This window comes from Pseudozyma flocculosa (genome assembly GCF_000417875.1).
Source record: "Pseudozyma flocculosa PF-1 unplaced genomic scaffold scaffold00017, whole genome shotgun sequence".
NCBI classification, from domain to species: domain Eukaryota; kingdom Fungi; phylum Basidiomycota; class Ustilaginomycetes; order Ustilaginales; family Ustilaginaceae; genus Pseudozyma; species Pseudozyma flocculosa.
In genome coordinates, this window is record NW_006920885.1 from 423,287 (window position 1) to 443,351 (window position 20,065).

Sequence of the window (20,065 nt, forward strand, 5' to 3'; positions counted from 1 at the left end):
TGGATCCCTCGCGATGCTCGGCTGAATGCCTCATCTGCCTCGTCCTCGATATGCCTGCATCAGCCAGAGAGAGCACCGAGCAGTCATCCTCCACCATGGCAGAATGGCAAAATGGCCGGACCACGCAGCGGGCAGCGAGCGAGAGGAAGCGCAGCCGAGATTGAACCGGATCGAGGATGGACGAGAGGACATGGGGTGCGAGAGATGTCAAAGAGATGCGAGGCATGGTATATGGGGGGAGAAGAGCCTCGAGACGATGCAGGTGAGCGAGTACGTGGTGTGGAGAAGAGGGCATGAAGGGAGGTTTCCGGTCCTGATGCGAGCTTGGTCGGATGCTGGATTGGTATAGAGAGCGACGGGGCGGGGACGCCGAGCCGATAGAAGGCAGGATGGGACGCCCTTGCCGCCGCCGTCGTCTTGCTCGCGATAATCTAAGCATGTCGATGTCTCCGGGACAAGGTCGGGCAGAGGAGAGGAAGAGAAGGCGAATGCACGAAGCCTGCTCGAGGGCGAGGAGCCGACGCTAGGTGACCTGCCACACCTTGACCTCGACCTCCTTGACAACGTTCCTCCAGGCGGGAAAGCGGGTGCGCGCCCAGATGCCGATCGAGTCGCCGCGCCGCGCCTCCTGGACCAGCGGGTGCTCGGGTCCAAAGGTGACGGTGTGCTCCGTGAAGCGCCGCACGGCGTGCAGGTTGCGCGTCAGCTCGTAGCGGCACTGCTCTTCCCACGCCACGGGCGGCCGAGGGGCGTCGTGCGTCGCCGCCGATGCCGTGCCGCTGCTCGCCGCCGAGGCCCGTCGAGAATCCGCGCCGGGAGCGAGCTCGTGGAAAGGCGAGGAGGCGGCGCTGACAAAGTGTCCCTGCCCAGCCGCTTCGTCGTCGTCGTTGTCGTCGTCGTCGGCAGCAGCCCTTCCTTTATCGCCGTCGACTGAAGTGCTGGCATCCTGTCCTTGTGCGGACGTCGCGGGTCGATCGAGGGTGGCCTCCCACCAAGTCCAGCTGCCCTCCTTTGTGCCGTGCATGTGTGCCGGCTCGCCGCTGAAGCCCTGGTCGTGGCTGACGATGCGGAACTCGACCTTGCGAAGGAAGCCGCGCTCGAGCTCGCCGCTAAAGGCGGGCGTGCGGAAGTAGAGGTCGTTGGAGTTGTCGTAGAATGTGGTGGGCGCAAAGTGGAAGCTGACCTTGCAGAGGTAGTACTCGGCGAAGTCGAGGATGAGCGAGACGACCTCGGGCGGCAGGGCGGGCAGACCGCCCTGCTCCCCTTTGCCATCACCTGTGTAGTCGGCAGAGCGGGGCTCTCGCCGATGGCGCAGAGGGGACGAGGGCGACGAGAGGAGAAACTGGACCTCGGCCACATCTTGCTGAGTACGCGGCGGGCCGTCGCCCATTTCCTGGATCGAGAGGGCCGCCGATGCGTGGTTCTCGCGCGGCATGGGGAAGTTGTGGATGCTGGCGATGGCGGCGAGGCTGTCGCCGACGACGCGGGCAAACGACGAGAAGAGCGACATGACCGCAGCGCGAGCGTCGACTCTGTGCCTTGCTCAAGCGGCGGCCGCCGGCGATGCGGCTGCGGGCGTTGGGTTGCAGAACCGGCCCGGTCCCGCCTCGTGTCGGCAGCTCGAATGTCGGGGGTGAGAAGCGGATGGATGGCAGGCTGGATGATGAGCTGTGAGGATGCGGGGGGGCTGGATACCGAGGAAGGATGGAGTGCAGTGCAGGAGCTATGCTTGCGTCGGCCAATCGCGGTGCCGTCGAGGTGCGTAGCAGGTGTGCTTTGAAAGGGGCGGCAAGGACATAAGAAGAGACTGAGCGAGCGGGTGGAGCTTGGTTATGGCTGGAAAAGGGGGGAAGAGGGAGCAATTTCGTGCCGTGTGCAGCGGACGTAGATGTAGGAGAAGATGAAGTGGGTGGCGTTGGCAGTCGAACGAGGAGGTCGTCGTCGGCGGTGGCTGGTGCGTCGAGTCGAGCGGCGGCGGCGGCGGCTCAGCCAGAGGAAAAGCAAGAAGCAGGCGGCCGTGCAAGAAATTTAAGACTCGCCTTGGCAACGAGGCTCAGCGTAACCACGGGGTGGAGGACAGGTGAGCGAGGGGGGGCTGGCGTCATACATAGCCTGGCGCACAGTTGGAGCCTTTGGGCCATCCTCCAACCAGCCGCCTTTGTGCGAGCCACTCTGCAAATAGACTTGTCGGGCGCCCGTTTGCACACAGAGACATTTGACACATCCACGCAGACCCACACCACACTCAGGCACGCGCATCGACCCGAGGGAGATCGCACCTCCTCCTGCCGTTGGGGATTCCAGCCGACGACGACGACGACGACGACATCCTGGCAGGTCACCGTGCTGCGCGGGGCTTGGCAGCCGCCAGCTTGCCGGCCTCGCGCCGCCGGTCCACAAGGGCAAAGATCGAGTTCTGCACCAGCGTATAGGTGCCCGACGACAGCCAGTAGATGATCAGAGCCTGAAGCACGGCGCAATGGGCCACAGGTCGAGGCGAAAAGAGAAGCATCGTCAGGTGGTCAATCACTCGCCCCTCGTCGCCTTCGCTGCCTGACCGGCCCACAGCCTCTCTGTGCACTCACACCTGGTGCCTGGCTGGCAATCGGGATCGACGCGATGGCGAGCACGCGGAATGCGTTGGTCAGGATCCGCGTCCGCCGCGGCTCCTCGTCTTCGCTGCTGCTGCTGCTGACGCCGCTGCTAGTTGGCTGTCCCCTCGCAGCCGCATCAGAGGCCGGCCCAGGCGGCTTGGCCTCGGCCTTTGTAGAATCGCCGAGGGCGGTGAGCTTGGCCATCGCCCTCCTCGACCAGCTGGTGAGTTCGACGTTGGTCATCGTCAGCATGCCCAGGCTCACGGGCCCAATCATGGTGTTGTCGCGATCCGCCAGCGTCGGCCCTCCCTGCGTGCCCTGCAGCTTGGCGATCAGCTCCGGCTCCATGCCCCGATCCGCCAGGATCGACGCCGACGCCTTGAACTGTGCCGCCATCTCGGGAGAAGGCGACCACCACGGCAGCACCTCGGCGGCAAAGGGGGAGCCGGGCAGCATCGCAGATTGACGGATCAGCGCCGACAGCATCAGGAACACGGGCAGGTGCACAGCCAGCGGCGCAAGAAAGGAGGGCACCGGCGAGCACCGGTGCTGCCGCAGCAGATCCCGGATCTTTGCCTTGAGCTGCGGCGATGAGGTCAAGTCGATCGTAGAGCAGATCACGAGCAGGTGAGGTCAGGCGTGTGGCCTAGCGCGACGTTGTTCTGGTACCGAGGCGACGAGGTTAGACTCACGTCGGCCTGGAGCTCCTTCTGGAACTCTTCGTACGACTTTCCTGCCCTCCTGCACCTCGCCCGGACGACGGTGGGGGCGGATGCCTTGTAGGCCGTCCACTCGGGCACAACGAGCTCCGTCATACGCTGCGTCCGCCTGCGCTGCCACAGGGTCATTGGCAGCGTAAAGACGGTGCGGACGGCAAACGCGAGCGCAAAGATCGAGATGGCGTGGGCGTAGGGCCCCGTGATGTGCAGCGTGTCGGCGAGCGAGTGGAGCGTGGGCGCCCAAGGCTCGAGGAACGAGAAGCCAAACTGCGAGGTCGAAGCGAGCGCATCGGATGGCGTAGCCTCCGCGAGTGCTGTCGCCGTCGTCGTCGTCGTTGTCGATGCCGCCGCCAAGGCTGCTGACGTCGAGCCAGCAGCGGCATCCGAGGCTTGGCTGCGCATCGAAGAGGTCGCAAACCCTCTCGAAGCGCGGCGGGAGTGACTCGTCGATGAGATCGCCGAGGCAAGTGCTGGCCTGTGCCTCCCGGCTACGGAGGCCATGGGGCGAGCGGTTGAGAGTCGAAGCAGGTGAGCCGATGGTCCTGCGGACTGGACGGCCACGAGGGCGGCGAAGAGTTGAGTGGATGCCCTCATGTCGTGAGACGCGGGGCCGTCTTGAGATTGTCGTTGTCCGTCGAGGAGTGGCCAGGGTTACGTGCTGTAGATGGAGCAAGAGCAGGGGCAGGGTCGTACTGTATTGGCAAGGAGCAAAGAGGAGGTTGGAACCAACGGGCAGCCCCCGCTTACCAAGGCGGCGGGCGGCGCACGAAGCACGGGACACAAGAAGAACCGCAGGCAACAGCGCGAGGCCGAGTCCCGCAGTCGGACCTGCCTGTCGCCTTCGGAAGTCGGAGCGCGGCCCTCTTTTGGTGAGCTCCACCTTTGCTGGCCGTTGTCAGCGCCCTGCCCCGCTCGCAGCTGACTCGTCCCAGAGGGAGAGAGTGGCAGACAGGCATGCGGCAGCGGGTGGCAAAGCTCAGCAGAGCCCACAGGCTCGCCCAGGCTCAGCCCGCCAGGCATTCGACTCTGGGTGGCAACTTGTGGCGAGGGCACTGCGACAACCTGGTTCAGTTCCCCTCACCAACAAACCCGCTCTCCCCAGACTTTCCCACATCCAGCGGAGAGGCCCTGGATCCCCTCACACACAGCAAACGGCCCCATTCCTATCCACACAGCTACCGACGACGCACACGCCTCTCAGACGCGGCCACGACCGGCACTCGAGTCCGTCCACCTTATCAGCACAGCATCATAGAGTATCCCCCAGCCATGGGCAACAGAGGAGGCAACAACAATAGAGGTGGCAGGGGCAGGGGAGGAGGCGGCGGCGGCGGCGGAGGCGGCGGTCGTGGCGGGTGGCGCGGCAGAGGCCGCGGAGGAGGCGGTGGCTTCGACTCGGGCTTCATCCCCTTCTCTGGCTTCGGTCAGGCGCTGGGCGGATCTCCCTCTTCTGGTCCCTCGTCCGGCTACAACACACCCCGCGGCGGTCGAGGTGGCGGACCGGGGGGCAGAGGCGCAGGCCGTGGCTTTGGTCGCGGTCGAGGAGGCAGCCTCGCCGCCCAGGGTCAGAACCAGGTCGGCTTCGACTACTCTGCACTCTCCCGACCTCGTCGCCGACGTGGCGAAGACGACGGCCAGGGCGACCAAGACGTTGATACCAGCGACGACGAGGACGAGGACGAGGACGAGGCAGACTTCCCCATAGATCCACCAAAGGGCTACCGCCACCAGCACAAGCCCCACCTCGAGATCCCGTCCGCACCCTCGCCCCCGCTCAACCCAACGACCCCCGACAAGAACGCCGCGGACGCCGCTGGGATAGCCGCCATCATCCCAACGGGACCACGGGCAGGACCGCCCGTCTACCCGAGCGCGCAAACCCGCCAGAACTTCACCCCCAACCCGCGCTACAAGCGTCCCACGCCGACCGTGTATCCCGAGTTCCACACCACTCGCGGCTCAGGCTTTGGCAATCGACCGCCAGAGGAGAACGAGGACGCCAAGTACCTGGCCGCCATCCCCGGCCTGCGACGCCCAGGCCAAGGTCAGGACCCGCGCCGCCGCGGCCACTTCCGCTCCGGCGACCCGGCCTTCAACGATGACAATCCGCTTCGCAAGCCGCTAACCTTTGTCAAGGCCACTGGCGAGTGGAAGGACGGCAAGTTTCTGCCATTCGACGCAGACAAGGCGGCTTCCAAAGAATTGCAGCCTGGCGAGGAGCCGGTGGAAGAGCCTGTGCCGGAGCGCAAGGCGATGCAGGAGCAGGCCGATGCCTTCACCGCAGGCAGCGAGCGGCCAAAGCATGCTGGACTCGGTTTCGCCCGCGCCCAGCAGCAGCATCAGCAGCAGCAGCACAAGGAGATTGAACCGGAGACGCTGGCCAATGCCATGCAAGTCGACGGAGAAGAGGGGGACGCCGTCGCCGACTTTCTCAGGGCCTTTCCTGGCTCGCGCGAGCTCGGTCCGGATGAGGGCATGGTCGACGCCCTTGCTCAGCAGCCTTCCTTCTTTGCGCCGCCGAGCTCGACCCTCTCAAAGGCGCCGTCCCATCCTGTGGACACGGCGCAGACTGCATCGACTTTGTCGACGGCGACGTCAAAGCCGCAACCTTCGCGGCCGCCACCAGCATCGTCCTCGTCCGATGACGATGACGAGGAGATCATTCTGGTCCCTGCCAAGCCCAACGACCCGGCCTCTGCTTCGTCTCGAGGACGTGGAGCTCAAGAGGGATCCGGCCGCTACGCCGAGTCTGACTCCGATGAAGAACGGCAGCTCGATGCGATACTCGGACAACAGTCCAAGGCTTCAGGCGATGACGAGGAGCAGGCCGCAGGCGATCCGTTCGTCATCGATCTCACCGGAGAGTCGCCCAAGCTCGATGCCGTCGATGCGCTGCCGTCGTCCAAGGGTCGAAGGCATCGAGTTGCGCTCGGCGATGCGGTGCCGCCGTCGGACGGCCACGACGACTCGAGCGATGGCGACGACGACGAGGGATACGAGTATGAGATCAACATGACACAAAGGCAGCCGCGAGGCGCAGGCAAAAAGGCCCGCAACGCCGCGAAGAAGGCCCGTCGGCGAGCGAGAAACAAGGCCGACAAGGCATCGGAAGGCGGCGGGCCCGACATCAGCCTCAACCAGCGCGTGCCCCGCGAGGGCGATTCCGACCTCGACTGGGGCAGCGACGGCCCGCCATGCGTGGAACAGGACGACCTCGAGCAGGATGTGCTCGCTCTCGCTGCGGCCGGCATCACGTTCAAAGAGGTCGAGGTCCTGGACGTCGAGATGCCGCGAACCGCCGACGACGAAGACGCCATGCTCAAACAGGCCATCGAGGCCAGCCTCGGTCTGTCCCAGGGCGACGCCGCGCCCGCGGTCCCGCGACGCACGCTCGCAGACATCCCTATCAAGAAGAAGCAGAACCTCAACCAGGCGAAGAAGCAGGCAGCTGCAAGCCGCCGCAAGGACCACCAGGCCGAGATGCTCGCCGACTACCTCGAGAACGTCAGGGCCCAGCAGGCCAACGGGCAAGACGACGACGGCGACGACAGCTCCGAGGGCGACATGCAGGAGGAGCGCATGGATGGCCTGCTCGACGCTGGCTCCGGCAAGAAGGGCAAGTCGAAGGCGGTGCCGCTGTCGGCCAAGCTCGACGAGCAGACGGAGCTCGACGCCATGATCCGCTTCATGAACGGCATGGACCCGCAGAAGGAGGGCCGGCACAAGTCGTTTGGCGACGTTGCGGTCGAGGCCCAGATGCAAGAGGAGGAGGAATGGATGACCGAGGAGAGCGACGACGACGACGACCAAGGCGCTGCGAGGCAGGATGCCACCGGAGTCAAGGCTCAAACGGAGGTTAGCGAAGTAGACGCCCTCTCCGCCACCACCAGGTCGAAACCTGCTGGACGTCGAAAGGGCGACAAGCGCAAGGACGTCGCACTGCTGGAGTCCGAAAGGCAGCTCCTCGTCGAAGACTCGGACGAGGAGAAGCAGGCCGAGCAGCTCCGCAAGATCCTGGAGAGCGAGGACTCGGATCTCTCCCTCGACTCGGACGACGATGATGATGACGAAGATGACGACGACAATGACGAGGACGATGACGACGACTCAGAGGACGAGGATGAGGATGATGACTCGGAAGACGACGACGGTGATGACGACGACGACGACGATTCGGACGACAACATGTTCAAGGGCAACTTTGCCTGGGGCGAGGAGGACGAGGCGTTCATGGCCAAGCTCGCCGATAGCGTCGGGAGCGGGCGCAAGGCTCAGAAGCGCCTCTTCAAGTCGATCGAGAAGGGCGAGTTCGGCAAGCTGGGCCGGCTCACGGTCGACGACGGTGACTTTGGCGACCTCGACCTGAGCCTCGACCCCGACGACCCCGTCTATGGGCTAGGCTCCGTGGCGCCGGCCAAGCGGGGCAAGAACAAGAACCGAAACTGGAAGGCCGATGACCTGTGGGCCGAGGAGCTCGAGCAGCAGTGGCAGAGGGATCGGGCGAGCAAGGCGGCCAACAAGAAGAAGCGGGCCGCCGAGCGCCAGGCGGCGGCGCTCAACCCGTTCCCCGCGACGCACAAGAAGGGCAAGAAGAAGGCCGAGAAGAAGGCGCGGCGGGCGGCCAAGCGCGAGGCCAAGGCCAAGGGGCGTGCCAGCGGCTGGTCGGACGACGACGTCGACGGCTTTATCCTGGGCGCCGGCGCCGGCGCCGGCGACGGCGACGGCGACGACATCATGGCGGCCGAGGACCACGAGCTGGGACGTCGGTTTGCCAATTCGCTGGGCGAGCTCGACGAGCAGATCAAGCTCTTCCTCGGCGATGCGGGCAAGTCGACGCTGACGCTGCCGCCGATGGACAAGCGTTCGCGCGCCCAGGTGCACATGCTGGCCGACGCCTACCACCTCAAGAGCAAGAGCAAGGGCAAGGGCAAGGACCGCTTCCCGACGCTCATCAAGACGAGCCGCTCGGGCATTGACGTGGGCCAGAAGAAGGTGCGCCGCATCCTGCTGGGCCACGGCCACGCCACCTTTGGCCTCGGAGCTACTGTCAAGGGCGGTGGCCGAAGGGGTGGCGGGGGCGGCAAGACCACCGTCGGCGCCACGGGTGGCGGAGGCATGGCGCCCAAGAACCGCGAGGGCGAAGAGGTCGGATGGGGGGCCGACAAGATTGGAGCCGACAACATCGGTCACCGGGTGAGTCAGAACGAGACTTGGCCAGCCCGCAGCACTGGCCCTTGTGGGCTGAGCACACGACGTGGACGTGGAGCTGACCCATTGCCACATCTTACTGCCTTGATCTCGCCGGTGCGCGTGCGCTGCTGCTGCGACAGCTGCTGGCGGCCATGGGCTGGACCGAAGGGACGGGAATCGGCGTGTCGGGAGGCATCTCGGACCCGGTCTCGGCCACTGTCAAGGTGTCCAAGGGCGGCCTGGGATGGTAGGCGCGCCGTCGACTTGGCCGTCGACATGTCGTTTGCATCTTGTCACCTTGCTTTCCGCTGCTGCGCTGCGCCGCGCTGCTCGGTCCCACCAGCATGTTGGGCGAGCCCGCTGCTCGCCATCGACCCGCCCTATGCCTGCGCCTTGAGGCGGGCCACTCTCGGTAGCTTTGAATCCGATCCGCTTCCAGCGGTGCATGCCCGCTTGCGGCCCGCGAGGATGGCCTCGCCGGTCGCTGATCGACGAGCGAGTGCTTGGTTTGGCCGAGTGCCCACTTGGTCGAGCCGATCTTGAAATGATGTTGGCTGAGCCGCAGCGCGAGGGATGCGTGCGCATGGACCATGTCTCTCGCCAGCCTGAGGGGAGAGAGAGGGCTTTTGGCTGAGCAGCGCCGCGGCTTGGCCTCCACACGAAACCGAGCTGACAAGGGGCAAGCAAGGCCAAGCTAAGGCGGCCTGCCGCCCGCGCCACGCCACGCCAGACAGAGACGCTGCGTGTGCGGACGGACCCCACGCCGCTTTCTCTTTCTGCCTTTTCCCCACCACCTCTGCTAACCAGCCCGCCCCTTGGCCCTTCGTTGCGGGCTTTTCTCCGTAACCCTTGCTGCCTCGAGTATTCGCACGCGCATCGACCGACTCCTCGCTCGACCGCCAACATCCCTCGTCGGCTCGAGCCGACCTGGCCCCACCCGACCTCACCCGTCGCCGTCGCCGTCGCCGTCTCCTGCCGCCGCCGCCCCACAACCATGTCGCAGGATACGTCGTCGTCGTCGTCGACGCTGATGCTCAGCAGCGTCGAAGACGTCCTGGCACTCACGCTCCAGTGCGGCGACCGACTCGGCCTCGTCCAGTCGTCGCTCATCCCGGCCCTGCACAGGTTCACCCACGATGCGCGCATCGACTCCGACGCACTCCTCGCCCGCCCCGTCGAGGGCGACAGGGATCCGCTCGGCGCCCTCAGCCCGGCCGTCAACACCGTCGGCTACCTCTACATCCTGTAAGTCGCGTTTTTGAGCACCCGCAAACAACATCGCCCTAGCGGCGCACAGCTGACCCGCTCTGCTCGACCCGCGCTGCCCTCTCATTCTCTCTCTCTCTCTCTCTCTCCCCGGAACGCCAGCACCGCGAGGCTCAAGCTGTACACGTCTCAGGAGCAGACCAACGTCCACCTGGCGGTGGCGAGCCAGTTTGTCGAGAGCTTCAACCTGGCACAGGCCAGGTGTGTCGGCGGCAAAGGTGAGCCGCTCCCGCACGCCGCCTCCATCGCAGCTCCAAGCGCGATTGGCCAGAAGCTGACGAGGTATCCTCTTGCCCTTGCCCTCAATTCTTCACCCTCGACAGTTGCTCAGCTCGCAAGACAGGTGGCTGAGCTCGGCGACAGGATTGGCGATGTAGGTCCTGCCCTCGACTGAGGGTCGCTCTCAACGTCGCCCCGCTGACCCTGCAGTCCCTCCGTTGTCTTGCGATCTGGTCAACAGGCCAAGGCGGTGCTGCCGATACTCGAGGTGCTCTTCGCCCGCTTCACCCAGGATCGTCCCAACTCGCTCACCGCGCTGCATCCCGTCCTGGCATACGTGAGTCATCCCACTCATCCGCGGCTGCTACGGCGGCCTCGTGCAGGGGCGCTCACGAGCTCGATTCTTCTCCTCCTTTGACCGCTTTGCTCGGTTGCGGACGGCGTCGCCTTCACCCACAGCAATACCTCAAAAGCTCGCTCTACCAGGAAGCCTATGAACGGCTTCTGCGACGCGAGCACATCGATGTCGACGTCTATGTGAGCGCCATTCGCTTCTCGTCCAGCATTCGGGATACCGCAGATCTGACCTCGGCGTTTCGGCCTCTTCTCGCGCCACATTCAGGCTCTGCCGAACCACACCGACGTGCTCGAGTACTTCTACTACAGCGGCATGATCCTGACCAAGCTCAAGCTGCACGAGCAGGCCATTGATTCCTTCGAGACTGTAAGTGGCGTGCCAGGCGAAACGGACGGCTTCACGACGAACAGCAAGCGCTGACCCTTCGTCTCTGCTGCCGCTCCTTTCCGCCAACAGTGCATCTCGTCGCCGTCGGCCGCCGTCAGCGCCATCCAGATGGACGCCTACAAGAAGCTCGTCCTCGTCCAGCTCTTGGCGCACGGACAGGTGAGCAGCCCCTGCACGCACAGACGTGTGCTGTCGAGTCGTCGGCACGGCAAGTCCTGATCTCGCTGCTTGTCGCTGCTTGCCTCCCTTTGCGCGTCCCGATTTGTGTACCATGCAGACGTCTCCGCCGCCGCGCTATACCGCCCAGGTCGTGGTGCGCTCCTTCAAGCAGCTCGGTGCGGCGTACACGGCCTTCGCGACGGCCTACGAGGCGCGCGACGCCGACTGCCTGTCGAGGCTCGAGGCGCTCGTCAACCAGCGAGCCGAGACGTTCACGCAGGACTGCAACTTTGGACTGGTGTTCCAGTGCCTCGAGCTGCACCGCCAGAGGAGGATCCAGAGGCTGGGCGAGGTCTACAGCAGCCTGACGCTGATGGATGTGGCGGAGCTGCTCAACATCCAGGGCGAAGACCGCGAGAGGGTGGTCCAGGCCGAGGTCGAAGCGCTCGTGAGTCACCTTTGGTGGTTTTTGCTGGGCTCGTTCCCGCGGTGATGGACACTCATCGTCCAGCGTCGTCCGCCTTTCTCCTCTCCTGATTCCCGGATCGCAGGTCTCAAAAGGGTGGATCACGGCCACCATCCACCCCTCTGCGTCGATGCCGGCTCCGAGCGCGACGCCTTCCAGCCTGCCGAGCCACGACTCGCCCGTGATCGTATTTGAGCAGCAGCAGTCCGAGTCGTACGAGACCATCGAGACGGTGCAGAAGCTCACGGCGGCCATCAAGAGGAGCCAGGCCATCCAGAGGGTCGTCGAGCAGAGGGAGCGGCACGTGGCACGGAGCGTCGAGTTCCTCAAAAAGGTGAGGCATGGGTACGCGACTGCACCCTCGGGGCTCCGAGCTGGCGACAGAGCACGTCTGACCCTCTTTTCCTCCCTTCCCTCCCCTTCCCTCGCCTCCCCTCGCGCGTTTGCGGTTCGGCGCGATAGCAAGCGCAAGGATCGAGGGGGAACAGGTACCTGGACCTTGGCACCGACGAGTTTGAAGATGGTGGGTGCTAGCGGCCGCCCTTTTCTGACCTGGCACGAAAGAGAGAGAGAGCGTCGTCGTACTCATTGCTTGAACCGTTGTTTCTCGCCCCTAACAGATGCGTTTGCCGCCTGATGTTGGACATTCGGTGTCGAGAGGGTCTGAGCGCACGACCGCTCATCGACAGGCAATGTACTTGTCTAGCAGAGCCAGACGGCCTGGGCTTCACCCTGCCGCGATGGGAACGCCATGTCTGCCTGACCTCTTCAGGCGTCTGTCTCGTCTGTGAGGTCTGATGCGGCTGGTTGCGTGTCGACCTTGGGCGAGGCTCGTCACGGGTAGCTGAGGCGGTCGAGGGCACGCGTGTGGAGGACTTGCGCCTCGGCGCCTTTCCGACGGCGCCGCCTGGAAAATCGCCGAGGCGCTCTCGGTTCCGCAGCCAGCCAGGCTGGTGGGAAGGGCCAGGCAGGGCGAGCCAGCAGCTAGTTGACACGCGCCCGTCCGCCCGTCCGCCTGACTTGCCTCTCGCACTCCACCACCCTTCACAACCGCTTGCACACCTCCCTCCCTGACTGCTTCCCTTCCAGACCTCCTCACCCCCTCCGTCAAGCACACTCAGCAAAGCAGCTAGGCACAATCACGATGGGGAAGCGAAGCGCGCAGTGCAAGTTCCCCGTGGCGAGGATCAAGAAGATTATGCAGGCCGACGAAGACGTGGGCAAGGTGGCCCAGGCCACTCCGGTCCTCATCTGTGAGTGCTCCAGCCCACGTCCTCCCTCCCTCCCTCCGAGCCTGGCTGCGGTACCGGTACTCGGCAGAAGGGCGTGGCTGACGTTTTGCTGTCTCTCCCGTGTCTTCCTCTCTCTCCCGCGCCGCCGTCGATCAGCCAAAGCACTCGAGCTCTTCATGGCCAGCATCGTCGAGGAGACGGCAAAGGAGGCAAAGAGCCGAGGCGCAAAGAAGATGTCCGTCTACCATGTGTGAGTTGGCGGCTTCCTGTTGCGTGTCGACTGGCAATCCCGACTCTGTTCTGACTCCTCCCCCGCCACTTTTACCGACCTGTCGCCGCCTCCAGCAAGAGGACGGTGCACACCAACGACACGTTTGATTTCCTCAAGGACATCGTGGCCAAGGTGGCTGACCCCGTCGAGAATGCCGATGGTGCCGGCGAGGCGAGGGGCGCCAAGCGTCGCAAGACGACCAAGGGTGACGACTCCGAGTGAATGAGCGAGCAGGCCGTGATGACGTTGCGGGCCGCACGCACCCGCTCCCCGCCGCAGCACCATCACGACGCCGTCGTCACTTGCTATGGACCTTTACCCCGCCTCTCGATGCTCTTTCCCCTGCCCGTCAAGCCCTCTCCCTGCCTGGCTCTCTCTCTTCCCCTCTGACTGGCCACCCGCCCGCGTCACCGTCCGATGCCGTCTGTTGTACTCCTCCGTCCGTCCTGTACCATTAGCCACGTCTTCCGATCGCAAGCAAGAGCGCCACATCTGCAACCCCCGCTCGTCGTGGTCCGGCCGCCACAGAGACGTGTCCTCTGCGCTAGCGATGCCTGAGCCAGGCCATGGGGCTGGATACAGTAGAGAGGCCAAGCCAGGCCAGGCCAGCCTAGGCCACATTAGAGGTGTGACGACGCCGGCAGGGTCCAACGGGAGAGCGAGGCGGCGCAGGCCACAGAGGGCTCCGCTGAAATGCTGGCCAGAAATCGATTCGAAAATCGGGCGGAATGCCGCCTGTGGTCTGGCCCTGGCCTTTCAAGCAAGGCCCAGCCCAGCCTAGCCGGGAGCAAGGGGCCACGGGGCGAGAGAGGGAGGGAGCGAGGGCCTGAGCTTGAAACCTGGCCCGCACGCACGAGGCAGGCAACGGTGGGGCCAAGGCCAGGTGGGCAGGCGGGCGAGACAGGCCAGGCCGGGCCAGGCGAGGGCAGTGCACCTGCCTCGTGGGGCGGGGCTGGGCTGGGCTGGCCTGGCCACAGAGTGAGGCGGCGAGGCGGGCAGCGAGGGAGCGAGGGGTCGTCATCGTCCCGCCTGCCTGCGCTGGTGGTCACTCCCGAGCCCTGTCCACGCCACCATCACCATCACCATCACCATCACCATCACCCGCCTTTTCCCTCGACACCTCACACCGACCACCCCCCACTCTACCGGCACCTCTCTGCGCCACCTCACCTCGACGATCCTGACTCAAGCCGACGTCTAACGACCCGCTCCGCTTCCCCGCCATTCGACCCCGGACGACGCCCGCCACCGCACGCCACACGCAGCATCGTCTCGTCCTGTAGCGCTCGCTCTTGCCACCGGCGGGACTTACGAAGCTCGAACACGAAGTACTATCGCACAGGTCCTCGGCACGCCTCTCGTCCAGCGCTCCGTCCCAGGTCGAGCTGCAGCAGCGCCACTCAGCTAGAACTCAGCGTACGACCGACTTGTACGATCTCCAGCACACTGCGAATCGGGCTGCCTCGACACTGCATAGCCTAGCTGCCCTCATTCCAGCGAGCCCACTTTCTCGCCCGTCTCAGATCTCCACCTGCGTCCCCCGCCACCAACCCGAACCATGTCGGCAGCTCAGCAGCAGGCTTCTGGCGCCGACGCCGCTACCTCGGCCGCTCCGCAGAAGCCCTTCCAGACCAAGCTCGTCCTCCTCGGTGAGTCGAATCGAGTCGAGCCTTGCGGTGCCTGCCCTCGGACAGCGCAGCTTGCCGGCCTGTCCGATACTGCGCCTGGCGTCCTCGCGCCGCACCGGATTCGGGGCTGACGGCCGCGCCGCCCTTCTCTTCGCTTCTTGCCCACCGTGTCTACAGGCGAGGCCGCCGTCGGAAAGTCGTCGGTCGTCTTGCGCTTCGTCCAGAATGACTTCCAGGAGAACAAGGAGCCCACCATCGGCGCCGCCTTCCTCACAGTGAGTGCATCACGACGGGATCCCACGACCCCGCCGCGCCGATGGCCTACAGCCTGTCTGACTGTGCCCCCCTCCATCCCATGTCGCCCGTCGTGACCCTATTCCGCTTCCGAAACTGCAGCAAAAGTGCCGTCTCGAGGACCGCCTGATCAAGTTTGAGATCTGGGACACGGCTGGCCAGGAGCGCTTCCACTCGCTCGCCCCCATGTACTACCGCAACGCGCAGGCCAGCGCCGTCATCTACGACGTCACGAAAGCCGTGAGTATCATCGAGGCTCATCAAGGCTCGCCACGGCACCTCCCTGCCATTGCTGCGGCGCTCACGGGCAGCATCAGGACTGACCGCCCGAGCCGCCGCTCTCGCCGCCGACACCCTCCCTCCCTTCCTCTCCGGCAACCCGCCGCTCGCAGAGCTCGTTTGAGAAGGCCAAGTCGTGGGTCAAGGAGCTGCAGCGACAGGCCAACCCCAACATTGTCATTGCGCTCGTGGGCAACAAGATTGACCTGCTTGGCGAGTCGTCGACCAGCGACGCCGACGCCGACGCCGACGAGGACGACGACACGGCCACTGCTACGCCCGAGGCCGGTGCGGCGGGCGACGCCGGCTCTCTGCGCGCCGTGCCCAAGGACGAGGCCGAGGCGTACGCCAAGGAGGCCGGCCTGCTGTTTTTCGAGACCAGTGCCAAGACGGGCGAGGGCGTCGTCGAGGTCTTTACAGAGATTGGTGAGTTGGGTTGCCGGCGGTAGATATTGCGCGGGGTGAGCCGATTCCACTTGCCTTTCAGGCAGTCGCTGACCCTTGTTCTCCTCTCCTGCTCCTTCCTGTTCCTTGCTGCTCCTCTGACCGCGCCTGCGCCCGCAGCCAAGAAGATTCCGATCGACCTTCACCTCGCACGGAGCGCTGCGGCCGCGGCCACGGGCAACGCCAGTGCCGGCAGGACGGGAGGCGCGGGCCAGGGCGGCGTCGACCTCAACGCCGACAACAATGCCCAGCGGAAGGAGGCATGCAACTGCTGAGCGCGGCGCAGGTCCTGCGGCGGTCCCTCTTGGCCCGCCCGCTTGCCTCCCGCCTCGCTCTGCGCCCCGCTGTCTATAGACGATACGATCCTTGCCTTGCGCCTCGCCTTCCTCCCCTCCTCCTCTCTCCCATCTCCTCCTCTCCCTCCTCTGTCCGTCGCGCCGATGTCGGGGTGTGTCGCTCCTCTGACCCGCTGTTCGTCGCGATGGCTGCGGGCGTCGCCTGACCCTGGCCTCTTTGTCGTCCGTCGTCCGTCGCTGCACGCCTCGTGCTGTCCTGTCCCCCGCCCCGCTGTGTTGGCTCTGGCTCGTTGGTCCATGGATTTCCCTGTAAATGTACATAGCCAATATATCCCTCCCCCTTCTCGTGGTATGCTGTTGTTGCCGTCCGTTGGCTGCCGTCGTCGTCGTCGTCGTCGTTGTCGGTGTTGGCTTCTTTGCAGGCTGGGCACCTTGCGCTGAGCGAGGAAGGCGAGCGAGCCAGGCGGGCGGGTGGGCGGGCGGTGTTGGTTTTGGCTGCGTGCCAGCCAGCCTGGCCTGCCTGCCTCCACGTCGAGCGAGCTTGCCGGCGGCGTGCCAGGCAAATCCGCCAGCGCACCGACGTACGTGGGGTTGGCCGGCCTTTTCTTCGCGCCAAGCCCAGGCCAGGCCCAGGCCAGCAGGCTGCCACGTAGCCTGCCAGCTCGAGGCAATTCCAGCAAGGCCGTGCGCAGGCTTCCAGCGTGGCACTCTACTACTCGGAGGTGAGAGAAGGACCAAGACTCCTTCTGGCCCCTTCTCTCGTTCCCCGCCGACTTCACCCCCCCTCTCTCTCGCCGCGACTCGAGGTCAAGGCTGCTTCTTCCTTCATCACGACCACCTCGACCTCGTCATCACCTCCTCTGAGATCATCGCCGCAGCTGACCGCTCGGTCTCTACATCGACTCGGCGCAGCATCGCAAGCTCCCGGCTCACAGCTCGCGCACAAACGCCCCTGCCGCCTCTTAGGCCCCTCTGCCTCACCCTGAAGGCAGCGGAAGCGACATAGGGGTCCACCTTAAACAAAGCAGAAGCCACCCCAGCTCGATACAACGGGAACAAGAGCAGCCGACGCAAGGTAGCAACACGGAACAACGCCATGAAGCTCGGTCCCTCGCTGGCCCGCCTGGGCACGACGGCCACCTTGGCCTGCCTGCTGGCCGTTGTCACAATGTCCCAGCTCGCCCTCCTCGCCGAGGCCATGGGCGTCGTCGCGTTCGACTACGGCACCGAATGGATGAAGGTGTCGCTCGTCAAGCCCGGCCTGCCCTTTGACGTCGTCCTGGACCGCGACTCGAAGCGCAAGATCCAGTCGGCCGTCTCTTTCAAGAAATGGGGGCTCGAAGAGGAGATCCTCTACGGCACCAACGCCTACAACCACGCCACACGCGAGCCAAAGCAGAGCTTCTACGCGCTCAAGACGCTCCTCGGCAGGTCGTCGGACGGCGACGCCGACAGGGCTGCCCGCGACCACTTTTCGTCCATCTTCGGCAACGACGTCGTCGGCACCGACCGCGGCACCTGCGCGCTCCAGCGGCCCTTCCAGGCCGACAACTCGTCGTCCTACCCGACGCTCTCGGTCGAGGAGCTGGTCGGCATGCAGCTCGAGTACGGCAAGAAGCTCGCAGAGGAGACGGCCGGCGAAAAGGTCCAGCTCGGGCTACCCGCCAACTTCAACATCGGTTCCTTTGGCGGCCTCGACACCGTCGTCACGGTGCCCGCCTTTTTCACCGCCGCCGAACGCCAGGCCATCTACGACTCTGCCGTCCTCGCCGGCTTCCGCCCGCGCCTGGTGAGCGACGGTGCCGCCGCCGCCGTCAACTACGCCCAGACCCGCACCTTCCCGCAGCCCGAGAAGCACCTCTTCTACGACGCCGGCTCCGGCTCGGTCCGCGCCACCGTCGTCGAGTTCTCCACCCAGGCCATCACCGCCGACTCGATCCTCTCGATTGGCAACACCCAGAAGGAGGCCATTGTCGTCAACGTGCTCGGCGCCGGCTGGGACCGCGAGGCGGGCGGCCTCAAGCTCGACCTCATCCTCCGCGACAGGCTGGCCGCCGAGTTTGACAAGCAGCACGGCTCCCAGCTCAGTGGCGGCACCATCAAGACCAACCACCGCGCCATGGCCCGCCTGCTCAAGGAGGCCAACCGCGTCAAGCACATCCTCTCGGCCAACGACGCCGCCTCGAGCGCCGTCGAGAGCCTGGCCGAGGACATCGACTTCCGCACCAGCATCGACCGCCAGTCGTTCGAGGACGAGGTGGCCCGCGCCGGCATGTCGAAGCGCTTCACCGACCCGGTGCAGATGGCGCTGCGCAACGCCGGCCTCTCGATGGGCGACATCCAGTCGGTCGTCCTCGTCGGCGGCACCACGCGCGTCCCGCTCGTCCAGGCCGCGCTCCGCTCGGCCGGCGTGCCCGACGACAAGATCGCCCAGAACGTCAACGCCGACGAGGCCGCCGTGATGGGTGCCGCCTTCTACGGCGCCAGCTACAACCCGCAGTTCAGGATGAAGGCGATCCGCGCCTACGATCTCGTCCCCTACCCGGTCACGCTCAAGGAGGCCAGCGGCGCCGAGGAGATCATCTACCCGGCCAAGTCGTACGAGGTCGAGGGCGTGGTGCGCAGGTACCCTGGCGCCACCGAGGACTTTAGCTTCGAGCTGCAGTACGCCGCGGGCTCCGAGCGGTTGCTCGAGGGCCACGGCCGCGGCATCTCCAAGGTCGAGCTGACGGGCATCTCCGAGGGCCTCAAGGACCTCAGAGAGAGCGACCAGCTGGGCAGCATCGAGACGCAGGTCAACCTCACCATTGTCAGCCGGCCCCTGGGCACCTACATGGTCGAGAGCGCCTCGCTCACCGTCAAGCCCAAGCCCGGCGGCATCGCCGGCGCGCTCAAGAGCTTCTTTGGCGTCAGCAGCCCCAAGAAGGCGTCGGCGACGTCGAGCAGCAACAGCAGCGCCAGCGCCGCGGCGAACGGCACCGAGTCTGACGCTACTGCCGAGGACAGGAAGGCCGACGGCGACGACGCCGCCGCCGCCGCCGCGAGTGCCGACGACGACGAGGCTGCGGAGCTGGCGGCCAGGGACCGCGTGCTCAAGCTGACGGCGCGCACCATCCCGAGCGCGGGCACGCTGCGGAGCATGACGGGCGAGGAGCAGAAGAAGTCCAAGGACCGGCTGTGGACAATGTCGCAGGCGGCGTCGCGCAAGGCGGCGCGCGAGGAGGCGCGCAACGGCATCGAGTCGTACATCTACCGGGTGCGCGACATGCTCTACGACCCGGTCTTTGAGACGGTGTCCAAGGCGAGCGAGCGCGAGGCCATCCAGGCCAAGGCCGAGGAGCTGTCCGAGTGGCTGGGCGACGTCGAGGGCGAAAAGGCCGAGACGGCGGTGCTGCGGCTGAAGCGGGCCAGCCTCGAGAAGCTGGTCAAGCCGCTCGAGACGAGGCTGCTGCAGTCCAAGACGCGCACCGTCGCCTACGGCGCCTTTGAGCGCAGCCTCGAGGCCGGGCGGGCGTTTGTCGTCGAGGCCAAGGCCAACCTGACGGCGGCGCTCGAGTCCAACCAGGCCAGCAAGTACAGCCTGACGGAGCTCGACGCGCTCGAGAGGCAGGTGGAGCGGGACGGCGAGTGGTTCGAAAAGGGCAAGGCGGAGCAGGCCAAGCGCGGCCAGGACGAGGACCCGGCCATCCTCAGCGAGGACCTCGACAGGCGGAGGAAAAAGGTCGAGGACACCATCGCCAAGCTCGTCAAGCGGAGGATCCCCAAGACGCGGCCGCCCAAGAAGGCGGGCAGGGGGTCCAAGGGCGACGACAAGAAGGACAAGGAGGAGAAGAAGGGCGGCAGCAGCGACGACGACAAGAAGCAGGAGGCACCCAAGCACGAGGAGCTCTAGGCGGCACGGAGCGTGCCCGGCCGTGTCGACGCGAGGGTCGGACGGGCGCAGTCGTCGCCCGAAGCGTGGGCCACCGTGGTCGTCGTCGTCGTCGTCGTCGTCATCACACCTGCTGGCGGCATTACCATCATCACCACCACCGTCGGTCGGCCCTAGACATCTTTACGACCTGCTGCCCCGGCCTGCTTCTCTTCTCGGAATAGAATCGATATACATACATCCCTTGCCAGCGTCTGCCCATCGCCGCCGCCGCCGCCGCCGTCGTCGTCGTCGTCGTCGCTGTGGCTCGTCTTGCGAACGGCCAGACGGGGTGCCAACGATGCATGCCAGTCTGGCCGTGGTTTTTGGCTTGGACGGGGCGGGCGTCGTCG

General features: G+C 65.6%; 7 protein-coding genes across 7 annotated transcripts; 5 read left to right on the forward strand and 2 right to left on the reverse strand.

The window, feature by feature from the left end:
- Positions 1-523: 523 nt before the first annotated feature.
- Positions 524-1,510, reverse strand: PFL1_05022 (uncharacterized protein; the record flags this gene model as incomplete). Its single annotated transcript, XM_007882551.1, has 1 exon — positions 524-1,510. The coding sequence occupies one exon, from the start codon at positions 1,508-1,510 to the stop codon at positions 524-526; it is 987 nt and encodes a 328-aa protein (XP_007880742.1).
- Positions 1,511-2,338: 828 nt separating this feature from the next.
- PFL1_05023 (uncharacterized protein) lies at positions 2,339-3,907 on the reverse strand (the record flags this gene model as incomplete). Its single annotated transcript, XM_007882552.1, has 3 exons — positions 2,339-2,464; positions 2,586-3,176; positions 3,287-3,907. The coding sequence occupies 3 exons, from the start codon at positions 3,905-3,907 to the stop codon at positions 2,339-2,341; spliced, it is 1,338 nt and encodes a 445-aa protein (XP_007880743.1).
- A 675-nt stretch (positions 3,908-4,582) lies between these two features.
- Positions 4,583-8,754, forward strand: PFL1_05024 (uncharacterized protein; the record flags this gene model as incomplete). Its single annotated transcript, XM_007882553.1, has 2 exons — positions 4,583-8,506; positions 8,644-8,754. The coding sequence occupies 2 exons, from the start codon at positions 4,583-4,585 to the stop codon at positions 8,752-8,754; spliced, it is 4,035 nt and encodes a 1,344-aa protein (XP_007880744.1).
- A 743-nt stretch (positions 8,755-9,497) lies between these two features.
- PFL1_05025 (uncharacterized protein) lies at positions 9,498-11,995 on the forward strand (the record flags this gene model as incomplete). The annotated part of the gene is made up of 11 exons (XM_007882554.1): positions 9,498-9,748; positions 9,872-9,987; positions 10,093-10,142; positions 10,230-10,325; positions 10,448-10,525; positions 10,611-10,712; positions 10,803-10,892; positions 11,011-11,340; positions 11,444-11,692; positions 11,821-11,881; positions 11,979-11,995. The coding sequence occupies 11 exons, from the start codon at positions 9,498-9,500 to the stop codon at positions 11,993-11,995; spliced, it is 1,440 nt and encodes a 479-aa protein (XP_007880745.1).
- Positions 11,996-12,502: 507 nt separating this feature from the next.
- Positions 12,503-13,083, forward strand: PFL1_05026 (uncharacterized protein; the record flags this gene model as incomplete). Its single annotated transcript, XM_007882555.1, has 3 exons — positions 12,503-12,611; positions 12,747-12,840; positions 12,936-13,083. The coding sequence occupies 3 exons, from the start codon at positions 12,503-12,505 to the stop codon at positions 13,081-13,083; spliced, it is 351 nt and encodes a 116-aa protein (XP_007880746.1).
- Positions 13,084-14,419: 1,336 nt separating this feature from the next.
- On the forward strand, positions 14,420-15,781 carry PFL1_05027 (uncharacterized protein; the record flags this gene model as incomplete). Its single annotated transcript, XM_007882556.1, has 5 exons — positions 14,420-14,510; positions 14,667-14,764; positions 14,886-15,023; positions 15,176-15,488; positions 15,627-15,781. 5 exons carry the CDS (start codon positions 14,420-14,422, stop codon positions 15,779-15,781), a joined length of 795 nt encoding a protein of 264 aa, XP_007880747.1.
- A 1,117-nt stretch (positions 15,782-16,898) lies between these two features.
- PFL1_05028 (uncharacterized protein) lies at positions 16,899-19,694 on the forward strand (the record flags this gene model as incomplete). Its single annotated transcript, XM_007882557.1, has 1 exon — positions 16,899-19,694. One exon carries the CDS (start codon positions 16,899-16,901, stop codon positions 19,692-19,694), a length of 2,796 nt encoding a protein of 931 aa, XP_007880748.1.
- Between the last annotated feature and the right edge of the window lie 371 nt (positions 19,695-20,065).